General features: G+C 30.6%; 1 protein-coding gene across 6 annotated transcripts in view; it reads left to right on the top strand.

Annotated features, from left to right (window-relative positions):
• The window catches only part of LOC107440408 (synaptopodin-2), a 75,318-nt gene extending 50,671 nt beyond the window's left edge, over positions 1-24,647 (top strand). For 3 of the 6 annotated variants that reach the window (XM_071187155.1, XM_043044576.2, XM_071187153.1), the window contains 9 exons: positions 7,007-7,336; positions 9,753-9,863; positions 11,163-11,268; positions 13,181-13,363; positions 16,230-16,392; positions 17,689-17,780; positions 18,511-18,662; positions 19,823-20,096; positions 22,911-24,647. In XM_071187155.1, the coding sequence (XP_071043256.1) occupies positions 7,007-7,336; positions 9,753-9,863; positions 11,163-11,268; positions 13,181-13,363; positions 16,230-16,392; positions 17,689-17,780; positions 18,511-18,662; positions 19,823-20,096; positions 22,911-23,062 (1,563 nt within the window). In that variant the 3' untranslated portion in view covers positions 23,063-24,647. The remainder of the gene's footprint in view (positions 1-7,006; positions 7,337-9,752; positions 9,864-11,162; positions 11,269-13,180; positions 13,364-16,229; positions 16,393-17,688; positions 17,781-18,510; positions 18,663-19,822; positions 20,097-22,910) is intronic. The other 3 variants (XM_071187157.1, XM_071187154.1, XM_071187156.1) reach the window with 1 other exon arrangement.
• Positions 24,648-24,971: the final 324 nt, after the last annotated feature.

Below are 24,971 nucleotides of genomic sequence, written 5' to 3'. Positions count from 1 at the left end.
AAAAGTTATTTTTTGTGTGAAATCTTTGAATAAACTAATTTTATAATTGAGTGCAATTTTTTTTCCAATTCGCTTTAAAAGTTTTCGAGATATAGCAAAATACGCAAAAAATAAAACTGAAATTATGAACTTTGGACCATTCTTCTGACCAAATTGTTGAGACCATATTTACCAGATTGCGACTACCCTTTATATTTTGAGGGTCAGATATAAAAACCCGCAAAAAAGGCATGCTTGCTCAGATAAAGTATGTTTTTGTGTCTGATTTCCTAACTTAAAATATCGTCTGCTCTAATTAATTAGCATATTTGAGGTCAACACCTCGATCCATTAAAATTGAGTCCTAGAACGAGAAAATCCGATCATTCGGTCAAACGTTATTCAAGGTGGTTCATTTTTGTGCACAGTATATAATAGATCTTTAGAATAGTTAAATTAGGTTTCTTTTTAATAAATTTTTAAATATATTGCACTTTTAATAGATTTTCCAAATCATTATAAAATAGTTCTCTTGTTCATAAAGTTATCGTAAGTTGTAAGGCTTAATCCTGACAATTTATGTAGTTCTTTTTTTACAGAATATCATAATTTGATAAGTATTTAATATTTTAAGTAACTTTACGGATCTTAGATTGAATATGACAATATGAAATAAATACTGCGTAAGACATGTGTAACAACAACTATACAAAGGCTTTAGTTCCAGTTGCTAATACTTTATTATGCAACACAATTTATAGCCCCGTCCCATGAAAATTAAAAATGCTCATAAATATGAAATATTATTTTATGGAGAAAACACTACCTATTATTGCCACAAGCATTGTACTTTTTCCAACTAAATTAATAAAATAAAATAAGATGTAAAATAAAAAAATATATAAAATAAAAAAAATGTATAAAATAAAAAAATATATCTAAAATAGCACCCTTGTTCATGAAGTTGCCGCAAGCCATGAAACTCAACGCTGACAATTTATACAGTTTCTTTTACAGGATTTAACTTGATTAGGATTAATTATTTTAACCAACTTTACTGATCTTAGATGGTTCTATATTATAAATTATGATACTTACTTTACTGTTCTATATTATAAAATAAATACTATTTAGGACATATGTAACAACAACTATGCAAAGGTCTTAGTTCTAGTCACTAATAACTTAATATGTAGCGCAATTTAAAGTCCCATATACATTTAAAAAGATCATAGACGAGAAATATTATTTAAGGGAGAATATTACTATTATGGCCAAAAAAACTGATTTTTCCAAATAAATTAACATATTAAATTATACATTTTACAACATTGTTCATTAATCTTTTTAGATTGAATGCTATAATATGAAATAAATGTGTGCAACAGAAAGTTTTACTCAATTTATATTAAAATTCCCATTATGTTTATTTTTGAACGATATTTAAAAATGAAATTATATTTAATAAATAGAGTACTGTCCGTCAGGCTAACCATGGGAGGGTTTCGTGGTTTTCCTCTCCATGTAACGCAAATGTGGGTTAGTTCCATCGAAAAGTCCTCCATAAAGGTAAATTTCTCCCAATACTTGATACAGGAATTTCCTTGTCTTCTGGACTAGGTTCAAAATTACGAGGCTACGGAGTAGAACATTTGTAGCCGTAAGCCCAAAAATTGAGTCGGCTGTAGTACTGTGTAGAGTACTGTGTGTGCAAAAATATGCGAAGTCGATGACGAATTACTAATCTCCAGACAGATTATTTTATGGCTGGTTTGATTTTCCATCAGATTTTAATCGATTTATCTAAAAATTAAAAAGGCTTTTTAGTGTAGTTGCAGCATCCATTTCAATCGGAATTTTTCATAAGATGGCGTATTATACAAAAATGACTTAAAAGTTTATGTTTTTTCACTAAATTAATCAAAAATTGCAATTTCTACAAAAAAATCACGCGTGCAAGAAAGACTACACAAATCCTACCTTTCAGTCAAATTTTGAATCAAATCAGACGAAAATTTTAAAAGTTATCGAGCCTGTTTTTTATTGTTAAATGCTGTTTTGAGAAAGTGCCATGAAATATTTTTTTCTATCTGTATACATATCAGTGCAAAATGTGATAAACATTTTTTTAAATCGATTATTTAATTGGTCCGTATCAACAATTTATTTGTATTTATATCGATTAATTATAATATAAATAATTATCGATAATTATATAAATTATTACTGATTATTATATTAATATTACAGATTATTATATTAATTATTATAGAATATTATATTAGTTATTATCGATTATTATCTATATTTAATTCAATTATTTGTAAAATAATATTTTTAACGTGTATGATGAATTATTATATGAATTATTTTGCTCTTTTTTATAAGACTTTTTATGGAGCTATAAACATAGAGTATTGAATATCTACTTTCCTAAAAAGTTATTAATTTATTAATATGCACCCAAGAGTGATCAATCAATAAAAGAAAGTATACAACAAAAACTGTCAATTTCCAAAAAATATAGATTAAAAAAATTCATTGAAAATCTTTTTCTCTAATACAAACCCACCATGAAATAAATCTAAATAGTTGAAAATTTATTAATTTTTGATAGTGTTTACTTAATGCTAATTAAATAGATGATCAATTAATGAATGCATTGTTGCCATTTTGGAATTGTTATCAGTTGCTTTCTTTTTACTCAAAGCAATGAAAAAGCAAATCATTGATTAAACTAATGGGGTTAAACTTATCATGCAAGATGTGGTACTTCTATTAGTTAACAAACTTTCTCGAATTCAAGCAAGTTTATGTGTGCTCTTAAGTTATTAAAATAAAGATAGGAAAGTTAAAAAATAAATAATCATCAAAAGTGTTTGAAAACAGTTTTGAAAGATTCAGTTCAATGCTTTCCAGGGAAAAATAATATCAGCTTTTCTAATTTAGGTTGAAATAAAAGGAACAAAATTTATGTAAATAACTGTTTGTGGAGTCCCGAATCAATCTGACTCTTTATGTTATTTATACAAATACATTTCTTTTATTCACACTCAGTTCAGTATAGTTTTTACGCGTCAAAATATGCTTTTTGGTTCGAACTTACTGTTTGCTAGGGGATTAAAATCATGTGCATCGAAGTTTTTAGGTCATTAAAGTAACAAAACAATGTGTTTAAAAATATTTCCAAACGATTTCGTATATTTCCAATTCAATGGCTTCTTGTGGAAAATATTATCATTTTTTGGAATTTACATTGAAAAAAGGAACAAAAATTATGTAAATAACTGTTTGTGGAGATTGAAATCAAACTGGCCCCTTATCCTTTTTACAATTACATTTCTTCATACGGACTTGGCAATGATTTTTATGCATCTAAAATATGCATCGTGGCTGCAGTTTATCGCTTGTTTGTGGATTACAAACTTTTTTTCAATTACTTTATGGTACATCATGAAGAAAAGAGCACGAAAAATTCACTTTTTAATTATAAAGCTGCAAAAACTTTATTTATTTTGTTTCCCGAGAAATTTCAGCCGAAGTCGGAGTTTGAACATAAAATTAATTATATTTATTTCATTCATTTTATTTGAAACATTAATCATGGCAATAGCATCCCATTTAGCTCCGCTTGAATATGTCGTTTTGTATACTTTTGGTAAAAATGTAGAACCAAGGATGATTCTAACCTTAATTACATTCCTTGAAGATGCTAGTAGTTTAATTTTGCTTACTGGGCTCCCAGCTTTGATGAGTTTTGCATTAATCACAATTTACAAAGATTGTACTGATTTATTTGTTAACTATCAAAATCAGTTGACACAATTTAAAAATAGACTTCCAACAGCTAGTTTTGTTGATTTGTATTTTGTACTATTAAATTTGATTGAAGAAATAAACGATGCCGTATCTCTTCCCGCAGGCATGCTCTGTGTTATATTTTTCTTAAATGTGTGTATTTCATTGGCTTGGGCTATATTCTCGCCTGGTGCATTAATATTTCACCTGCAGATAAAGATAATATTTCATGGTATTATAGAATTTACATCATTGTTTTTATTAGTTCATGCAGGTGCTAAGATACAACTAAAATCTGAAACATTAAAAGGGTGTTTTGAAAAAATGCACGCTGTTGCAATTCGGAAGACAAATTTTGATAAGAAAACTACAAAAATGATTGCAGTAGCTTCGAGAAGAAAATGTGTACAAATGACTGCTGGTGGAATTCTTGATTTCAGTCGGAAGCAAATAATATCAATGTTAGGCGCCTTTCTGACTTATGGTTTACTTATTTTAAACTTAAAGGTTTAGTAAAAGTATTAAATTAAATTTTACAGAATTCTATGAAATATGAAACACGAATGAAAGATATAACTTGTATATAAAAGATTCATTTTTCACTTGCAGATGAATGATTTATATTTTATTTCCAGGAAAAAAGTTTATGTTTTATTTAATTTTTTAATTTGTGGAAAATCAAATGATATCTGAAACAATAAATGATGCTGAGAAAAAAATATTTGCTAAAGCTGCGGACAACAAAGTTTTGATACGTTTACAGAAAAAATGATAGAGGTCGCTTAACCAAGGAAATGTATGCTATCGTCTGCTGGTGGAATGCTTGTTTTCAATGCAAGTTTTTCGATATTAGGCGTTGCTTAGATACAGGATTTACTTATTTTAAACTTCAGAAATAAAAGAAGAGTTGAATAGAGAGAGAGAAATAGAGAAGAGTATAGTTGAATTTTATTAAACTCAATGAAAAATACAAATTTATACGAATAAATGATACAAGAAATACAAGAATATAAATTAAGCAAGAATTAATATGATGCAAGAATATAAATGAAGCAAGTTACTTTCTGTTTGTTGACTTAATTTACTTTCATGATAACGAAATCAATTGACACAGTCAAGATTATTCACAGATTTGTTTTCGAAATTATTAAAATTTATGGAAGAAATAAACGGCGTCCTATCACTTCCTGCTTGTTTGCTTTTATGTGATATTTCTCATAAATGTTTGTAATTCAATAGCTTGAGCATTATTCTTGCCTAACGCCAGCCACCATCAGATAAATAAAAAATGTTTTTCCATATTAATAAATTCATATCGTGGTTTTTCTTGTATTTATGCGGAAGTTGACATACAACTGAATTCTAAGACAATCAAAGGATGTTTGGAAAAAAATGCATGTTAGAAGTATAATCGGAAGAATAAATTTTAAGAGTGTAATGTAAAAATTATGAAGGTAAATTCAAGAAAGAAATGTGTACATATGACTGCTGTGGAGATACGAAGACAAGCTGTTTTTAAATATTAAACGGAGAAAAAAAATCTGGTAAATTGCTATACTGAACGGTAATGACAATTATCGTAAAAAAAACCATTATTCTGGAATAAAAACCAAAATATATTGTATTTAAACCATTCATTTGGTAATTTTTTCCATTTATTCATATGGTAACGTGGTTTCCGGGAAATTCTGATTTTAGTTCTGATTAGCACACATTTAGTAAAAAATACATAACTTGAAAGTAATAAATGGTTTTCATACATTGTCTAAACTATCTTCATGAAATTAACAAATTGTATCACACAATATAAAACTATGATTTATTGTTAATTTCGCTGAAATCATTAATAAGCGCTTCGGTAAAAATTATCAAGCTTTTTCATGTTCCCATAGAGCCAGAAACATGGTAACTTTCACCATATCCTGGGTAGTTTTAAATATACTTTTTTTCTCAGAGTAGGTGCTCTTTTGAAGTATGGTTTATTTATTTCAAGCTGAAAAGTTCACTTAAAATGGACTATTTAATTCGATGAAAGTATTATTTCAAATGAAATATTTCAGTTGTAGACAAAGAAAATACTTAACTTGTGGATTAATTTGTGAATTCGATGATATTTTATTCACTAAAGCTATGTATGCATGTTTTAAAAAATTGTATCTGAAAGATTCAGTTAAATAAGTTAATAGTAAAAATTAAAAATGTTGGAAGTTGCTTCCAGAAAAACAACATATACACAAAGGACTCTCGCGAAATCCTGCATTTCAATAGAAAGCTATTTCTATCTAAGGTAGGCGCCATTTATTTACGGCTGGCTTTTTTTTTAAAAATTCAAATATCGAATAACGATAGTGCAAAGATTTTAGCATTTTGAATTTAACTTCCGGATTCATTTGCAAATTTTCTATATCTCAAATGAAATCTGAAACAAAAAAATAATGCTTTGAAAAATTACGTGCTAAGGCTATTCAGAAAACAAAATTTATAAGTATCTTCAAGTTGCTTCAAGGAGAGAATGCATAAATATTTGTTGGTAAAGTAATTTGATTTTATTAGAAAGCAAATTCCATTAATGCCAGACGCATTCGTGTTTTACGGCTTATTTATTGAAACTTTAAAACTAACAAAAATGGCGGTTTTTAATATTATGCAATTTAAGGGAACAGACAAATGCAGTTAAACATTTTTATTTCACCTGCTTCTAAAAAATTAATATCTCCTTTGTAGAAAGAAAATTTCAAAATTATTGCTAAATTGGTAGAAACGATCCAATTCAATTGAAATATGAAATAAAAATATTGTTAATAATGCTCACAATGCTCTATAGAAGGGTAAAAATATTCATATATTGTAATAAAATCTACTAATAAAAACTGCTAGTAGTATTCTTCATTTTGGTTGAAATCTATTAAGAATATATGTATTTTTTTACTTAGAGTTTTCAGATTTTAATCATAAAAAGAAGTAAAAACATAGTTTAATAAAACAACTTTTAATATTTGCAAATTAGCAAATGTTACGATCATAACTGATTTTGTTTACACATTACAGTATTTTAAAAAAACTTTTTTCTGTCGTTTGTAATATGCTTGCACTACATGATATCATTGAGCTTCTTAATTTCCAAAATATACTATCGAAATTGCATAAAGTGTTTAGTGATTCACTTAGCAAAGGAAAATTATAAAGCAAATTTTGATGGTAAATTTAATTTTTAACGATTATTTTCTAGGTGCTGGGAAATACAGAAACATCTTTCATCAAGAAAGAAGAAGAATCTGTATCAAAATCACTCCACACCGAAGGTGTTCCAAGCATTACCCATGACGTCATGGATCTGAATGAGTTAATAAACGCTACCCAGAAAAAACTGGAGAGTTTCAAAAATGGGTTCCGGTCTCCTACTCCTGATTCTGGCTTGTCTACAAGCACTTACGAAGTTAAGAAAACAGAAGAGATATTGAAAGAAACACAAACTAAAGAGACAATCGATTCTTTAAGTCTCGGACCACTTCCTGACCTAGATTCTATTTTTAAAGATATTAAGGTCCCACCAGAAAAGGTAAATATATTAAATTCGTGTTGTTTTTCTTACACAAAAGTATTTTTGTAAATAAATAATTTTTATTATTCATATTGTTATTTAAACGAGCATTTTAAGAAATTAAATGCAAGAGTATAGAAGTGCGGTGGATGTAATAAAATAAACGTAATAAACTTTTATCAGCTTTAAACACTTGTGAGAAATCCTTTTGTAACAGAATTATGAACACGACGTCGGTGAGACAGAAATAGATTATTAAAGTTCAGATAAGTGTAATGAGCAAAGCAGCAAATATAAACATATTCATTTAAGACTTTTTTTCAAAGGCTCCGTCGTAATATCAAATGATGATACTTTTTGGCGAATAATGAGCTGTTTATATAACTGCTCTGAGTTTGTAACTGTTACTCACGACTGTTCGGTCAAGTTTAGCTTATCTAAAGCTAGTGCTGTCAACGCTTATTTTGAAATTGGTCAATATGGTGGAAAGCCACAGTTTTGTAAAAAGGAGAAGCTTTTGTCGTCTAATTTTTTAATATTTAAAAACTCAATTCAATGCTACATTGCTTGGGCTCATAAAAATTTGAAAGAAAAAAAAAACTGTGAATAAGGCAGTGATTTTGATAATTTTCATCTAGGTGGAAAAATGTCGCCGAAATGGCGACTTTTAAAAATGTTTAATTACTTAAAAAATATTTAAGCCATTTGTCTGTTCTAAAGCCCAAATAACTTTTCTCGGTAAGATTATATATATAGTTTAAAATCATCGCATTGCTTAATGTGTAAGGTACTTAAACTATGGATTTTTTTATTCTCCTTGGCGACAGAGCTTCGAAAAACAGCGTTAATTCGTTCTCGGAAGCCTTGACTACCACTCCACTTCAGAAAAGAGTTCCAGTTCTCCAAGATACTTTCAATAGTTTTATTTAGGAACTTTTACAATCTCATCGTCGTATTTAAATGAAATTAAAAAAAATTGATGTATGCACATATAGTTGGAAGGTCAACTTCAACTAAAATGAACTGAAGATTTTTTTTTAAAATAGTTAAAAAATGTTAAAAAGTTAAACTTTTAAAATTTTAATTGGTATATTACTTAAATCAATATTTAAGTATTATTTTCGAGCAGTATTTTGCGACAATCTTAGAAAAAATGGACCAGCGTTGAATCCTGATATCAGTTCCTTGATTTTTAATCTCAAGCAAATTTGCTGCAATCTTAATAAAGATTTAGACTAATTCATGTATCTGTTAACGTTGAGACGATGTATTGAATAATTACTCTTACTGATACGGTATTACGAATGGAGAATGTCCCATTACCTGTAATGTACCCGTAAACTTGATAGAAAATGCTTCTTCGTTGCAGATAATTTAAACCATATCGGGACTCAACAGTTCCAAAAGTATTTGAAAATTTGTACCATATTTCAACTTAATAACAACTCATATTAAACACTAATCGTTTGAAAGATTTAATAATGTCTTTTTAGGAAAATGAAGTTATAATTTTCGTTGTTTTCTTAAAAATATAGCTTCAATATACATTGGTGGACAAAATTAAGAGATGGAAGACATTTTCCCTAATATCTCAAAAAATACTGAATATAAATAAATGAAATTTGGTATGGATATAGCTTATTCCATGATAATAAAGTATGCAAAGCAGAAATGAAAGTGCCATTCACTGGCAAGACCTATTGCCAATAAATCCAATGTAGTCTGAACTTAAGGATAAAAGATGACAATAAAAGTGAGGCTTGTAAGGGGTGTGCTGCCTCTAGTATGGTGTATGGTCACCCCTGAGAGACAGACAGCATGCACAACGAGTATGCATGCTATTAATAAGGGAGTTAAGGAGGACTTGTGGAAGACCCTCCCATTCTTCCACCAGAGCAATTTTTAACTCCAGAATGATTCTGGGGGGAGGTTGGCGCATCGCAATAGCTCTCCCAAGAGCATCCCAAGCATGTTCAATAGGATTCAGGTCAGGGGGTTTGGTTGGCCAATCTATTCGTTGAATATCCTCGTTTTCCAGATATTCATCAACCATGAGAGCCCTATGTGGTCGCGCATTTTCGTCCATAAAAATGAACTCAGGGCCAATAGCGCCCCTGAAAAGACGCACATAGGGCTCCAGGACCTCCTGCCTGTACCTCTGGTCTTTCACGGAACCATTGTCAAACACTTGGGGCTGTGTGCGGGTATCTCGCATGTGCGAATGAATGTGCGAAAATGCTTTCCATATCTTAATTTTGTCCACCAGTATATTTAAGATAAAACTAAAAGGGATAAAATTGTTTGCTTGCTTTTGCGTGTGGTTTTGAAATACTTGAAAAAGAAATTTTTTATTTTCTGTTTATTTTTCTGTACACTAGTATTTTATTTGCATTTGCTAATATTTTATTGCATTGTATCTGTTTCCTTCACTAAGAAAGAGGAGCCAAAGAAAGTAGCCCCACCCGTACCACCTAAACCAAAATTGCGTCCTCTTAGTGATCCAATCATGAGTAGTTTTAATGATTGCTTGAAAGAAATGGAAAGGGTAAGAATATTGAGTGATGGTGTGGGCTTCAGCTAATCCAGCACAACAGCTAGCATATATCTACTTAGTTTTTAAGCTAATTACAATTTAGCATGCGTAGAAAAAATTAGTTTAAATGTGTACACTGAAAAGCAAATTGAAATGGTTTAAAGTGGGAATACATAAACTCCGGTAAAATCAGATCGTAGCCTAAAAAATGTCGCTAGTAAAATCTCTGTAATTTTATTTGGCAGGTATGAATATGTATGCAAGCAGATACCTTATAAGTATCTGCATCATGAGACGAGAACTGAGATTTTTCTCTAGTAAAAAAATGTTTTCATAGTCAGCAGATTTTAAGGTTGATTTTTACTTAGATGTAAAAATGAATAAATTTTCTTCAAACAAAATTTCTTTTTAAATATGTAAAGAAAGTTGGCGCTCATGACCGTAATCTCAAGAAACGAGATAACACTAATTTCCTTTCGTTAATACCATAACAGATGGTGATATTAAACTATACATATGCCATTTCATTTTACCTCTCAGTGTATTTATCCGTAGAAAAAATTAACATTTTTATTCGGTAAATAAGTATGACTTAGTATCCAAAATTTTAATCAATTTCTGTAGCAGATTTTGTTTATTTGATGTGTTTGTTTTATATTGTTTAATATATGTGTTTGTTTGTAATTCTGATTTATCCTTAAACATATGTTGTTATTTCCGTATGTATTGTTCAATTACTACAACGGGAGCTTATAATCAAGGTATTCAATTAAGGTATAATTTATATTTTTTTGGAAGAATAATTCCAAAAGGTGGTTATAATAATTTGAATAGTTTAATGTTAGAATAATTCCGTAAGTTTGTATTAAGAAATGCCAATAGTAATTATAATTGGTATTAGGTTTAATTTCATCTCTCAAGCACATATAATTGTTTTTTAAAATAACTTTTGTATTTACATTTAAGAAATTAGATTAGATTTTACTTTAAATTTGTACAAAATATTTTTAGGAAATGTATAAAATTTAATTGCTAATTTTTAATTTATATTTCGGAAATAATAATGTATTTTATCCATGCTCTTTAAAAAAACCCTTCGCACAAAATGCATAAGCTTAGTTCTTCTGAATTAACATTGCTTTGGGAGTATTTTTAACTGCATATTTAGAGGTACATTGTTACGCAGGAAATTTGTTAACATAAGTTATTTCAATTCTCATTTATCAGAATTAGAGTCCCGTGATATAACATTAACTAGTTGAACCAAACATTTGCTGATAACGTTGTTAATTTCATTTGATTTACAAATAGGACCTTGCAACTTTAAATGGAAATTTAGGTTATTCTGAAAATTCCACTGAAAGCTCTTGCATAACTGAAGACTCACCATTTGGAAGCACAATAATCACAAAAAAGAGTAAGTAAAGAATTTCATGTTTCAATGCTGTGTTATTAATTTTTTTTCAATTTTAAATTCTAAGAACTGTATCATATATTTGTACAAGGCTTCTCTACCAGTGCAACAAACTTGCATGATTTAAAAAGGATACGAATTAAAATTGCATAGGAATGCGGAGTCTAAAATGTCTGATTCAGGTAGTAGGTGGATGGTTTTGAGCGTTGTTCGTTCGTTACTTTAAATTCTAAGAACTGTACCCCATACTTGTACAAAGCTTCTCTACCAATGCAACAAACTTGTATGATTTGAAAATGATACGAATTAAAATTGCAGAGCAATGCGAAGTCTGAAATGACTAATTCAGGTAGTAAAATAGGTAGATGGTTTTGTTCGTTGCTCGTTCGTCATTTTTAAGTCCTAAGAACTGTACAAAACTTCTCCTACAATGCAACAGACTTGCATGATTTGAAAAGGATATGAATTAAAATTGAATGCGGAGTCTAAAATACCTGATTCAGGTAGTAGGTAGATGATTTTGTTCGTTGCTCTGCTAAATTGTTGGGCTTATGCCGAACACCTTTTGCCTTGATTAAATGAAAATGACGAGACCAAATTGATTTTATTGAAGACATAGTCTCTCGTATCTAAGTAGTTGCAAGCTGAAAATTTTCTAGAATATTAGTGGGGCAATCTGAAAAATGTAGCGTTACTTCTAAATTAAATTTCAAACATCATCTTAACATGTAATTGTTGGCCACCATTAAACATTTTATTATCCTTTTGCTTACAGCTGGTACAACTGATGGTTAAAAATAGCTGGTGCTATCAGGCACCGTAAGCAAATGGTTAAGATAATATCTGTTAAAGTAAATTGTTCTGTTCCTTTATCCGTTTTTTTATTTCCGTACTTGTTTTCATTTTGAGACCTGCACAACTGTTTTTGAATTAGGCCATTCTTTATAAACATCAACTCGAAGAATGTCGCGCTGGTACATTAAGAGCCCGTATCGTCTCACTATTAGTTCAGCATCTTCTGGTCAATGCGCGATGCTTTAAAATTTTTCTTCTTTAAGATCAATTCAATATATATTCATAACGGAAACATATAAGATATTTGTTAACAAAATAGTACACAAAGTTTAATAGTGTTTAAATGATAGCTTTGTTTTAACTTAAGATAAAAGTTGAAGATATCTAAGGAATTTTTTTTGCTGGAAACATCAATGAGCTATAAATAGACGTTAGAACGAATATGAACTATATAGCTTATACAATTATCAAAGTGTCACGAGAACTCTTTCATAATTTTATTTGCTCTTTATGTATGCTTAATTACCTTTCAAGCTGAGTTTTAAAATTGTTGTTTACACAACATATTGTCGCCTACAAAATTAATACACAACGAGAATAACAACATAACTTGAACAATACCGTAATCGATTTGAGCAATTTACATCTGGCTCCGGGAATCGAATTCTATTTTTCAACAATCGAGATTTGTACTTATGCCTATTAAATCTTTCAAAGCTCGTTTTCTCATAACTACTGTTGTGATAACCACATTTTCAACTTTTACCGACTAGTTGGTTATAGTTGGAGATGGGTCAGTAATATGGGATGAACTGCTCTGGTTCTTTTTTTAAATTAATACACAACGTGAATAACAACATAACTTGAACAATACGGTAATCGATTAGAGCAATTTACATCTGGCTCCGGCAATCGAATTCTTTTTTTCAAAAATCGAGATTTGCACTTATGCCTATTAAATCTTTCAAAGCTCGTTTTCTCATAACTTCTGTAGTGATAACCACATTTTCAACTTTTACCGACTAGTTGGTTACAGTTGGAAATGTGTCAGTAATGTGGGATGAACTGCTCTGGTTCTTTTTTTAACTTTGGCTAAAAATTAATGGATGATATTTTTCAGAGAAAATGTTTTCATCGTCAAGTTTTTATGAGGAACCGCAGTCCATATACCCCACAGTAGAAGAACAGGTAGAGATGGCTAGAAAGATAGCTGGCTCACTTGCTGATGATACAAACAAAAAATCGAAAGGAGCAAATATGTTTTACAAGAGACTGAAACGATCATCAAAATGGATTCATGAAGGTAAGTATCTTATTATTAGTTTGAGATCAAAGAACAGCAATCCCAGAGTTTGACCCCTTACCCATCATGCCCCACTAGGGAATCTAACAGAAAAATGACCTCCATTAAAGAGATAGACATAACCCAAAATTTTATACCTGCTCTTCTTAAGAAATCCACCCATCATGTGCAAAAATCACAGCGACATAGCTTTTCTCAATGGATCCTGAGTAATTTTAGAGATTGATAAAAATATTTACTTAATTTTTGCTGTGAACATGGTTCACTGTTACCCGTTATCTTCAGTGACGAATAAAGCTCATCGCTAAGTTTTTTATTTGGTGAAACTGTTGTTATAACAGCTAACACACTGTTGATGTATGATTATACGCTTTATAAGTAGAATACGTGTCGCAAGTTTATGTGATTTTTCCACTCTCCACTTTACTCCTTTCTTCGTTACTAGGGTGTCGGAAAATCTTGCTTTTTTCCCCACGCCAGTATAGCCCTTCTCTTACTGAACCATACAGCCGTCGGAAAAAAGCAAGATGGTAACTGAGAGACCATGGTACAAAACATGGTGCAATTTTACGAAAAATATAGGATATTGTGATAATATTTCTGTAACAAATTTTTCAAATTAAGAACAAATTTTGACAAATTTTGAACAATTATTTTAAATAAATATGTAGTTCAAATTTCAATCTTATATATTTTGTGATGATTGTGGTTTTTAATATTTTCTAACATTAATCCGCGATACTCTTAGCTATTATTAGACTATACAAAGGTTTTCAAAAATATCATATTATACGTTAAGGCTGGTTATACATTTTCTAAAAATATTTAAAATTATTTTTTTAAATTAGTTATTCAAAATTTGTCTTGTATCTTGTAAGAATAAGGGATTTTTTTTAATGTTTTAAAAATAGGATGTAACCCTCTTAGCAGTGATTAGACACTAGAAATTTGAAAAAAAGAAGATGATAGAAAAAATCCTCTTAGAAGTTAAGATGGCTATTCTTTTATATTAAAGTTTAGGGCAGTTGTGCATTTTTGAAAAATTTATGGAGTGAAGTTATGCATTTTTCTATATTTTACTAATTATTGATATGTTAGACAATTGGTAGCAGTAGATTGTTTATTTATGCACACCACTGTGTTGCTGGATCTTGAAATTAGAAACTATTTCGATTTAAATTATTCTCAAAACATAAACGATAATTTTTTTTATTTTAGCAATATACACTGCGAAAAAAGTATGGCTAAAACTATCAGAATATGTTAAAGCTTCTGGCTTTGTGGGAATCAAGCACTGTTAAAAATTCTTTCTAAAATTATGGTAAAATAACCGGCAGCAGTCTGTCTATACATTAAACCGTAAAGTTTACGTCAGAGAACATTATTTACTTTTACGGTTTTGAAATCATTCGCAACTAGTATGGTTATAAGACCATCAATGCAAAACTATGCTGTTTTTTAAACAATTACAACTAGCATGGTTTCAAAACCGTATAAAATAATGTGCCTTGACATTAGGGCTAAACTTCCCATTACGTAATGGGCATTGGAGAAGGCAGGTCATAAGTTGGGGAGTGCAGGTCACTGGAAACTCTATATGTGTTGCAGGGAATGGAAGCAATATTGTGGTGTCAACACTGCGACTCGAACCCCCGATCTGACGACCACTGACAAATTAACCCTCATGACTATAATATGTCTGCTGTTGCAAGGAACTAAGTGATTTTATTAGGTGGGCTTAGTTGGTGCAATAAAATTCTGGTTGTTTTATCGTATTTGGTGAAAGTAGTTAATAAATGGCTTTTCTCACAGCTTATAGTTTGAATACCCTCTTATGTATGATTATTTGTCTGTTTTGTTTGAATATGATAATATAACAAATAAATAAATTGTTATTTAACCCTTTTTTCAAGAAATTTCTAACAGTGAGGAAGCGTGGTAATTTTTACCGAAGTACTTTGGTAATGATTTTGGTAAAATTAATAATAAAATATGGTCTTTTAATATATGATAAAACTGTTTTATAATCTGAAGAAATAAAATGTTTTGCAGTAAAATTTGGTAATTTTATTTATCATAATACCAAGGAACATGGCATAAAAATCATTTATTGGTCAGTTTTGTAACTTTTACTAAATAGTGGTAATAAAAACTGTAATTTTGAATACCTCAAGTTCCGGTAAACCGTTAACATATTAACGGAAAATTAATAAAATGAATGGTTTTTATTATCAGCATTTTTTTTTTACCAGAGATGTCATTACCATACAGTACCATTATTTTAACAGATTTTTTTCTCCGTGTAGAATGGCAATTAAAAATTAATACAATATAACAATATACAATAATAATATACAATATATACAATGTAGAATTGCAATATGCAGGCCAAAAAAATGCAGCCTATTAAAAGGTGAAAAGGTATTAAAAGGTGACTGGTGCGCATTAAATCTGCTGGTGTGACAAAGTCCTACAAGTTCCCATAACAAACCAATACCTCTGGAGGTACTGAATTGAAAATTGATCGTTCTCTGGTTCAGGCCAAAATTATAATCTGTGGATGACTGAATGGATATATGAATGGGTCCTCCCTGTAAAACGGGCTGTGCCGTGTGTATGGCTGAAGGCGCATTCTTGGTCATAGATGGCGCCACTAAAACTTAAGACCTCACTCTCTGTCTTAAAATGACTTTGATTCTCATAGAAGACTTGCTGGTACTGGCTAGTGTCATTAGTAACAAAAACAACAACAACAGAATTTCACTATACAATATATATGATGTAGAAAAACATTATAAAATATAGACAATGCATTCAATATGGTTTTAATAATTTACAATGTATACTTTATTAATTGATTTTACAGGACCAGAACCAAGCGATGAATCAGGACCTGATACACCAGAAATTCCAGGTGTGGAGCCTCCAACTCCGGATCCATCTCAAGTTCCATTTAGACCTTCTAAAGGGCCCACAAAATTAAAACTTGTCATGGATTCCAGGCCACCACTTGATCTCACCGCTCTCAAGTAAGAGTATTTCTTACTAATTCCAAATAATTAAAATCGCACTTAAAATTCCATGAATAGGCTTTATTTGCATGTCTTTATGCATTGAAAATGACCAATGATTTAAGAAGTCAACAAAAAATAGAAAGAGAACAATTTTTAAGAGTTAGCAAAAAACGTTAACCAGCATAAAGATCATTTTGAATATATCTAGTATTTTTTCCATTAAAATTTGAGTGTTTTTTTCATTTTGAGTAATACATACCCTAGATGTATGTATATATATTATATAAAATTTTTAGTGTTTCTGGTGACACTAGCAACACACAATTAGGAACACGTGAGGACAAGTTATAAAATTGATCATTTAATCTATTGTTTATTTTGTTCAATATAAATTATAATTAAGTTTTAACTAAGCAAAAATATGTTACAAAACAAACTGCATGAATTGGAATCTATTACTTATATTATTTAATAATAAGTAAAGAATATTACACTAAATTCAATGAATTACTTTTAGTACTATACATAGGTACTGATAATTTAGAATTAAATAAAACTCAAAATGTGCTATGTGAAATTTTCACTGTATAAAAATTAACCAAATTCCACAGATAAATTTGAGAAATGTAGGAAAAATTGTAGTCTATAATTAATTAATGTACGCACACTAAGTACCAGAAGAAATGATTTAACAATATTCAATCAACATTTTTATAACCGAAAATTTAATAGTGACAACACAGTAGCTTCACAAACATAAATCCCTAGAGTCCTTTTTCCAGTTATGTCTATTATTGGCAAGTTAAAAGAAATTGAAAATCAAAAGTAAATATTGAGATATATTAAGTAAGTTTTAAAGCTGCTTAAAGAAAAATCTATAAAACAATGTTTTCTGTTGCATGTTAGAATATTCTAACTGAAATATTAACATGTGAGTCAGTTAACATTGTTCCGAGACCAGTAACATTGTTATTCCACTTTGCTGTTACAAATGGTAGTCATTTTTAAAACAGTGTCTTATAGATCTTATCAGTTAGCAGCGCCATCTGTCGAAGAAGAAAGCAGCAAACTGTACATTTATATCTTCTGTTCTCCTTTAATTAATTTTCCAAATCATCACGCATTTTTTTGCACACACTCCCAGTACCTGATGAAACTAAATAAAAACCAATTAATTTACAAGAGGATTAATTAGAGTTTGTTCCAATCTTTTACATATTTGTTAAAGGTGGGAAATGTTAAAACATTTGTCAGAGTTTGCAATGTTTTTTTTTATTCAGGATATATATTTCTATTGTGAAATATTTATAGGTCATTTGGTTTGCAAATCAGTGAGCACAATGCTGTTAGTCCAGACATCTGTCATGATCTGGTGAAGGATTTACAGTCACCAAGGGGAAAAGGTTGGTATTTAATGAATATTATTACTGTTTTCACAAGTTTTTCTTAAACTGCTTTTGATATTTAAGAGTTCTGAAATTGCGTACAGGGTAATGTCATTCATTGAATTAAAGTTTATTAATATTTTCAAAACTTAAAAACAAAGAAAATAATTAATAGAAAAATAACTCTTTATTAATTTTTGTTTAATTTCGGTTTAGTTGTGTATCTGATGATAAAAGTCACTGTATTAGTTTGGAAATCGGGGAAAAATAGATTGTTTGTCACGAAATTTATTTAAAAAAAAATTCTTTATTCAAAAAATGAACCAAAATCTGTTATTATTAAATGTGTCATTATCAAATCAATCATTATTCAATCATATGTCCGCACTCATTTTAATGTTCTATCGTACATTAGATGCGCAATGGCGCACAAACCACCCCCAAATCTTTTGTTAGAAAATTGATCCAATTTAATAATTTCAATCTCTGTTTTAATTATTGGAACAATAATTAAATCCATATTTTCTCTTATAAATATGTTTATCAACTAGCTTAATGTAGATCACGAATCTAACTAATAGTTTGATTATTCAAACTGAGGAATTTAAAGTGAAAATGAAAACTTTTGACAGCTTGTTTAGAAAAGTTTTGATGCAGATATTTTGAAGAAATTTTCACAGCTCATCATTTCACAAAAAAATGAATAGGACAAATACTTCTATTTGATGACAAGACTAATTTCTTGTAGGTGCTGCTTTGTTTGCAAAAAGAAAGAAAAAATCAGAAGAATGGGTCGTTGATGAAGAGAAAGTTAAAACATTACTACGTGAAAACGAACGAAGATCGAATGTAGTGCCACCTATTCAATCGTACAATCAGTATTCAACATATTCGAGACAAGTAAGTACTTTTTATTAGAATGTTTTTCCTATCTCGCTTTCGTCTCTTAGATGATGGAATCTTAGAATCTGAATTTGTGAATTTGACCACTTTCTGGCTAGCTAGAGTACAAAATTTATATTGGGGCTCCGTGTCTGATGACAATGCTAGTTTTAATTGTTGCGTGACCATTACACACAGAATTTATTGTCATTCCATAGTCAGAAAGGATTTATCATTAAGCAAAATTCTAACCATTCTGTGACTAATGAGAGCATTTAATCCTTATCTAGAGCTCTAAGCTTGCCTAGTGAAAATTAAAGTTTCAAGCTCTTCTTAAGACTTCAAGCGCAATATTTTTTTTAATAAAATTCATCGCTACTCGAAACTTTGCTTCCAACTTGACTTTCAAACAACTAGAGCGATGGAACTTTGAACTGGATCTTTGTTCTTGATGCAAAGTTTTAAGTTGGACTAAAAGTTGGATTTTGAGTTTTAAGTTGGATTAAACAATTAGGTATGATAACGGTAAAAACGTAAAGTTATAAAGTAACCATGTATTGTTCAACATATTAGGATAAAGCTCAGTAAACTATTATTTTAAAGTATGCGTCCCTTAATTGTAATTTGTCAGATTTCGGTGGTGTTTTTCTTTCGCTTAAATATAATTTTACGTTTTCTAATATGAATACTTTTTTACTTCTATTTTGACAAGGATTGTAAAAATATATATTCATACCGGTCGTTACTTAACACCTTGTATCTGCTGCTATGTCTCATTCTATTATACCAGCAACTTTTCTTTTCATCTTCTGTCAATTTTTCTTTATTATCGCGAATCATTGAGAATAGAGTTTTCCTTAAAAATCTTATTTAAAACTTAACACCTTTTTGTGACGTTGAAAATTTTTTACATCTTGTGATTTTTTAAGAAAAATTCTGATATAGTAGTAAAACAGAGATAAAGATTTTATTTTTATCACATTTTACAATTTCAAAAATTTTGTAAGAAAACAAATATCAACATTTCAACACAACTAGTAGCATTTCTGAAATCTATCCTTTTGCGGATGTGCCAACTGCCTATGTATAGTTCGTTCCTAGAGAGTAAATACCATTCACATCTATACATATATACCATTCACATATATCTTTATCTTAATCTAATTTCTTTACAACAGGATATGAAGTTAGTCAAATCGCCTTGGGAAGCTGCCATGGAGAATCCGTATGGTTTTTGTGATGCAGCTTTCATGCGTGTAAATCCTGACCAGCTTGCAGACACTGTTATCAAAGCAGCAGACAACAAGAGAAGAAACTCTATTCCAACAAGGAGTTGGGACACACCCGTGCCAGAAACATGCATGTCGCCACCCCTTCCCATGACACCAGCAGCTGCGCAGTATGATATTTATCACGCTAAAGCACCCAGGGGTTGGGCTGGTGTGAACACTGGTAATTTGAAAAGCTAATTTTTCTTTCAATTATTTACATTTCGATAGGATTGCATTTAGTGTATTCAGAGTGCTCTACAATCCCCGTTCTTCATTTTTCTTTTAATTACACTCAAAGATTATATTGTAAAATATAACGACACATATAGCAATCCGTAGAGCCACCAGCTTGCACAATGGTCTTGGTCCTTGATCCAAAACAAACTCCAAACCATAACATTGCATTTACCATGTTTGTCAGTAGGAATTTTATATTTAATTTCTTTCTTTTTTGGACATCAAACATACTTTTTGCCATCAATCGATTGCCATCAAGAGATTTGCCGTCAATTGATCGTGTAAATTGATTTGAAATTCATCTGAAAAGCCTACTTTTTTTTTACAATTCTCGAAAGTCTATTTTAAATTGTCTAAGGTAAACTGTAATCTAGCCTTCTAATTCTTCTTGCTAATCTAGCCTTCTAATTCTTTTTGCTAATAATGACTTATGGATATTCGCCAAGGCAATGCAGCATCATGAAAATGTCTTGTAACAGTACTGGTATTTATATTTATAATATTATTTTTGCATAACTCTTGTGCAGTTTAAGCTGCAGTTTTCTTGACGTTCACCGTTAATTTACTTTTTATTATGCTGCCTACTTTTCTGTTATTTAATGTGGCTCACATTTAAAACCATATTCACTTCTATTGTTATTAACCATATCCTTAACGTTTGACTTTTGAAATGATAAAGGTGAAATTTTATTAGAGAACCGGACGTACATCGGTAATTTTATTATAATTTAATGTAGCACAAAATATACATATCTACTTATAATGAACGTCTTGACATCTAACTTTCAGTTAGAGATTTACGATAACGGATTTAAAATTGTCCGTAATAGCTGGTTAGCCAAACCGAAAGATAATGGAAAGGTTACCACACTTGGTGACACATCTCCACTATCTCTTTCCCGAAGTGGACTGATCGTTAAGACACGATTCCCAGCAGATCACCGAAGTCAAGCATCACTGGCTACGGTCAGTGTGCGGGTGGGTGACCACTTTGATCAGTCGGCGTAGGGACCGAGGGTGTGCGGTATTGGTCCTCGTTAAACTGTGCTACCGTAAAGTGCTCGACTTCGCAAGCAGGTCGTCGGGCTACCGAAGTGGGGGTGCCATAACCTCCGCAGAGGATCAAAATTGTGATGGCATGTCTTCGGATCATCCTCCGGGATGTTTCCCAGACCGTCGCCAATAGCCCATTGTGCAGCTCTAGTGCGACGTAAATTAACAACAACAACAACTCCACTGTCTCTTTTCCCCCCTACGTGTTGGGAATTAATCCACGCATTTCCACAGTGATTTTCATTGGTATTTTAATTTCTTTTTCATGTATTATGTGCTGTTTAAGCAAAGATATGTCAAAAATGAAGGTATCATGTGCTGTTTAAGTCAAAAATGAATAATAGCATTTGATTAAAAGAGAAAATTTTGAATCAGTAAAAGATTTTTTTAAATTTTTAATATTATTATTTTTAAAAACCATTGGATAAGTTTTAAAACTTTTTTTATTAAACTTTCCATCTAATGAAGTTATATGGAAGTAACTCCAGCTAATGCAAACTAAATGTTTATTATAATAATAATTTATTATAATTTATTAAATATAAGCTTTTCAGATTATATTCAATAAAGGCTATTTTAATCAACTTAAAATCATAAGTCTGGCAGGGCACTTTTAAACACGAAAATATTCTTGTTTACTTTAGTTCTTATGTTCGTAAATCTTTATACATACATAAATAAGTAATAATAAGAAATTATAATAAATAATAATAAATAAAATAAAAATTATTTATTAAATAATTTTTCACTCGCTAAAACAGCCAAAAACTGAAAAAATAGGTGAAAAATAAACTGGCCGGAGACGAACAAGAAACTGCATGTACTCTTTTCTATGTTCTATGACGTTTCCACGATATGTTTCCGAACGTGGAGCCGGAAATTGATTAATATATTAGCCAAAAAGAGTATTCTGTAAACGAGTATTCTAGTGGCAAATAAGAATGCATGAAAATTACTTTATTCATATTCAGTCAAATTTTTTGATGGTTTTCCATTGATGGACCACCATATTCTTGATGGCATCCATCCATAGTTCCATCAGGAACGATTATATTTTTTTATGGCAACCAATATAAGTAACCATAAGCTTAACGGAGCAATTTCGGACTGATTTATGATGCTCCAACATAAGAATAGCAACTTGTTTTGATGGTTTGGTCACGTTGAACTATCACGAATTTCCATCATAGTATCTTAGAAATCAAATGTTGGAATGATCATGAACAACCATCATCCAAATGTAGGAATTCGGACTGATTTATGATGGTCCAACATAAGAAAACGCAAATTGTTTCGATGGTATATTCCTGAGAAACAACAAGAATTTACATTAAACCATCATGGAAATGTATAGATGAAACTATCATAAGACCATCAAGGATCCTCATGGATTGTTGGTCCATGAGATTCAAACTTCTCTTGATGGTTAACCATCATAGCATTAACGTAACATTTTCCATCATGGAATGCTGGAAGTTTGTTAGCATACCAAAAACCATGAACGCGTAATGAAAAATGTCGGATGATAGCGACCATCAAATGATTTTGGAACATCATGAATTACATTGAAATCAACATAAACCATCAAATTTTTTTGATGGGACCATCAAAAATTTTGACTTGGATAGTCGAGTGTTCATATCTCATTTATTCATTTAGCAAATGTTTAAAAAACATGTTTACTATTTTTTTTTAAATGTTTCAGTTGATAATGCATCTTTATATTCAACACATCCATCTGTATCACCGTCCTTGGATACCCAAAATGTTCAGAACAGTTACACACCATTAAGAAAGATGAACTTCCAGAACTTTAACACTGTTCCGAGATCGTGGAAGGGTGCCAGTGCTCATTGATGTTTGACGAGAGAAAAGACCAAATCAGACACATAATGAATGCTAAGACAAAGCTTGGTGGCTGACAGCAAATGTGCAGACTAATTTATGTACTATAAATCTGTGAGACACCAGAGGATTGATATTAATCTATCAGTAAAATTTGCTTAACACGTTCAACTCTGTGCCCTTTTGTACACTCTTTATCCCCGACTCATGCGCGTTAAAGGCGTTTTTCACATTGTATGTTTTAGAAATTGGTTGAATTTGTGCAATTAAAGCTTCAAAAAGAAGGCCAAAGCTTCAGAGGACCTCTTTTCTGAAGTGAATAGCTTTTAATATTTTTTCTCTTAAAAATATTTAATTTTTTGATAATTTATTTAGAAATTGTATTCAAATTTGTGAAAATTTGTGCAAACCATTTTAGTTGTCTGGGCTTTTAAACAGTGAATAAAATGGGCTATTATGTGATAACACTGTTCATCACTGACAGTGCAATCAAGCTTACAAGAGAAGCAAGGAGCAACAAGAAAAATTGAAATTACCTAGCATAGTAGCATCCAAAAGGAATTTTTCAGAGCTACTTTTAAATTTCGTTGGCATTAGCGATTAAGTCGCCAATGCTCAGTCACCAAGAGCAAATAAATTCTACTGTTTTATTTTCATTTTTTGTAAGTGGCATCTACTTTTTATTAGAAAATGATAAATAAAAAATAGCTTCATTTACTTCCGCCGACGAATTGAAAAAGTACCACTATATATGGAATAAGTAAGGGAAGGAAACATTGGATTGATGCTACGTGGTGCAAGAGGTGTTTAGAATTTCTTCTAAAGGTAGGCACGCAGATTTCTCAGCTATGTTGTGAGCTACTCTAAACATTCTGGAATATTTCTGGTGTGTCTCTCAGCGACAAAAATGTGAGTAATGAGGCCTTTAATTGAATAAACTCTTTCTCGTACATGTAAGGTCTTAGCTTCACCTCAGAGGAAGAAGCCGAGGCATGATGGATCCCGTGACGTAGCGTGCCAGTGAGCCGAGCACGCCCTATGAACTTATAATGCTATGCAAATCTTTTTCGTCTTCGTATCTCTTTCACACCTAGAAAGTTAACGTATTAGTAATGAAAAACCAAAACATTACATATAACATTCTTAAATAAGCGTCTTGCACCTGGTTGAACGTGTTAAAATGAATTTATTTTGCTTGCTAACGCAAACACAAATAATTTTTTGTTGAATGTAAGTGTGATATATTATTATTAGAAGTACGATGTTTAGAGATCAAACTGTGTTAAACCCTTTGCCTGCCAGGATCCTCAGTAGAAAATTTTTAAGCAGCAATCAACCTTTTGATGACATAACATATGTTTATAAATGATATAATTATTTTAAAGCTTGATATGATTCACTCTGATGGCATTATCTGTGTATTTTAAAATATTAGTTTTGGGTCCTTCAATGTCAAATTACTCGTATTGTTAAAAGTAGACTTCAACAGGCTTTATAGAGCTTGTTTCACTTTAGCCCTAATACTATAAAACATGCTATGACTTTTAATTTGGAATCATACGTTCAATAAAATATAATTTTTTTTTAAAAAAAGAAATTGTAGTTCGTATATTTTTTGGTTATAAAATAGAAATGATACGAGATACCGGAATAAAAAGAAACCTGGACACATACTACCGTTGAATCGAAGTTCTTTCACTTACAGAATAGAGAGTAATTAGGGGAAACTATCCCAGCTCCTTAAATTGCCTCGCAATTCAAGCTCACTACGTTCGCTCATTGGTTACTTATATAGCTTAATCAAGCTTTCAGTGTATGAGGATATTCCTCTCAAGATAAGCTTCTAAAAGTATGGAACATTTACGTTTTAGAATCTTTTGGTATCACGGTACAAGACGGAAGGAATAATGAAAAACAAGGG

The sequence above is a fragment of the Parasteatoda tepidariorum genome, chromosome 10, assembly GCF_043381705.1.
Source record: "Parasteatoda tepidariorum isolate YZ-2023 chromosome 10, CAS_Ptep_4.0, whole genome shotgun sequence".
In the NCBI taxonomy this organism is placed as follows: Eukaryota; Metazoa; Arthropoda; class Arachnida; order Araneae; family Theridiidae; genus Parasteatoda; species Parasteatoda tepidariorum.
This window is presented reverse-complemented; position numbering and strand designations above follow the sequence as displayed.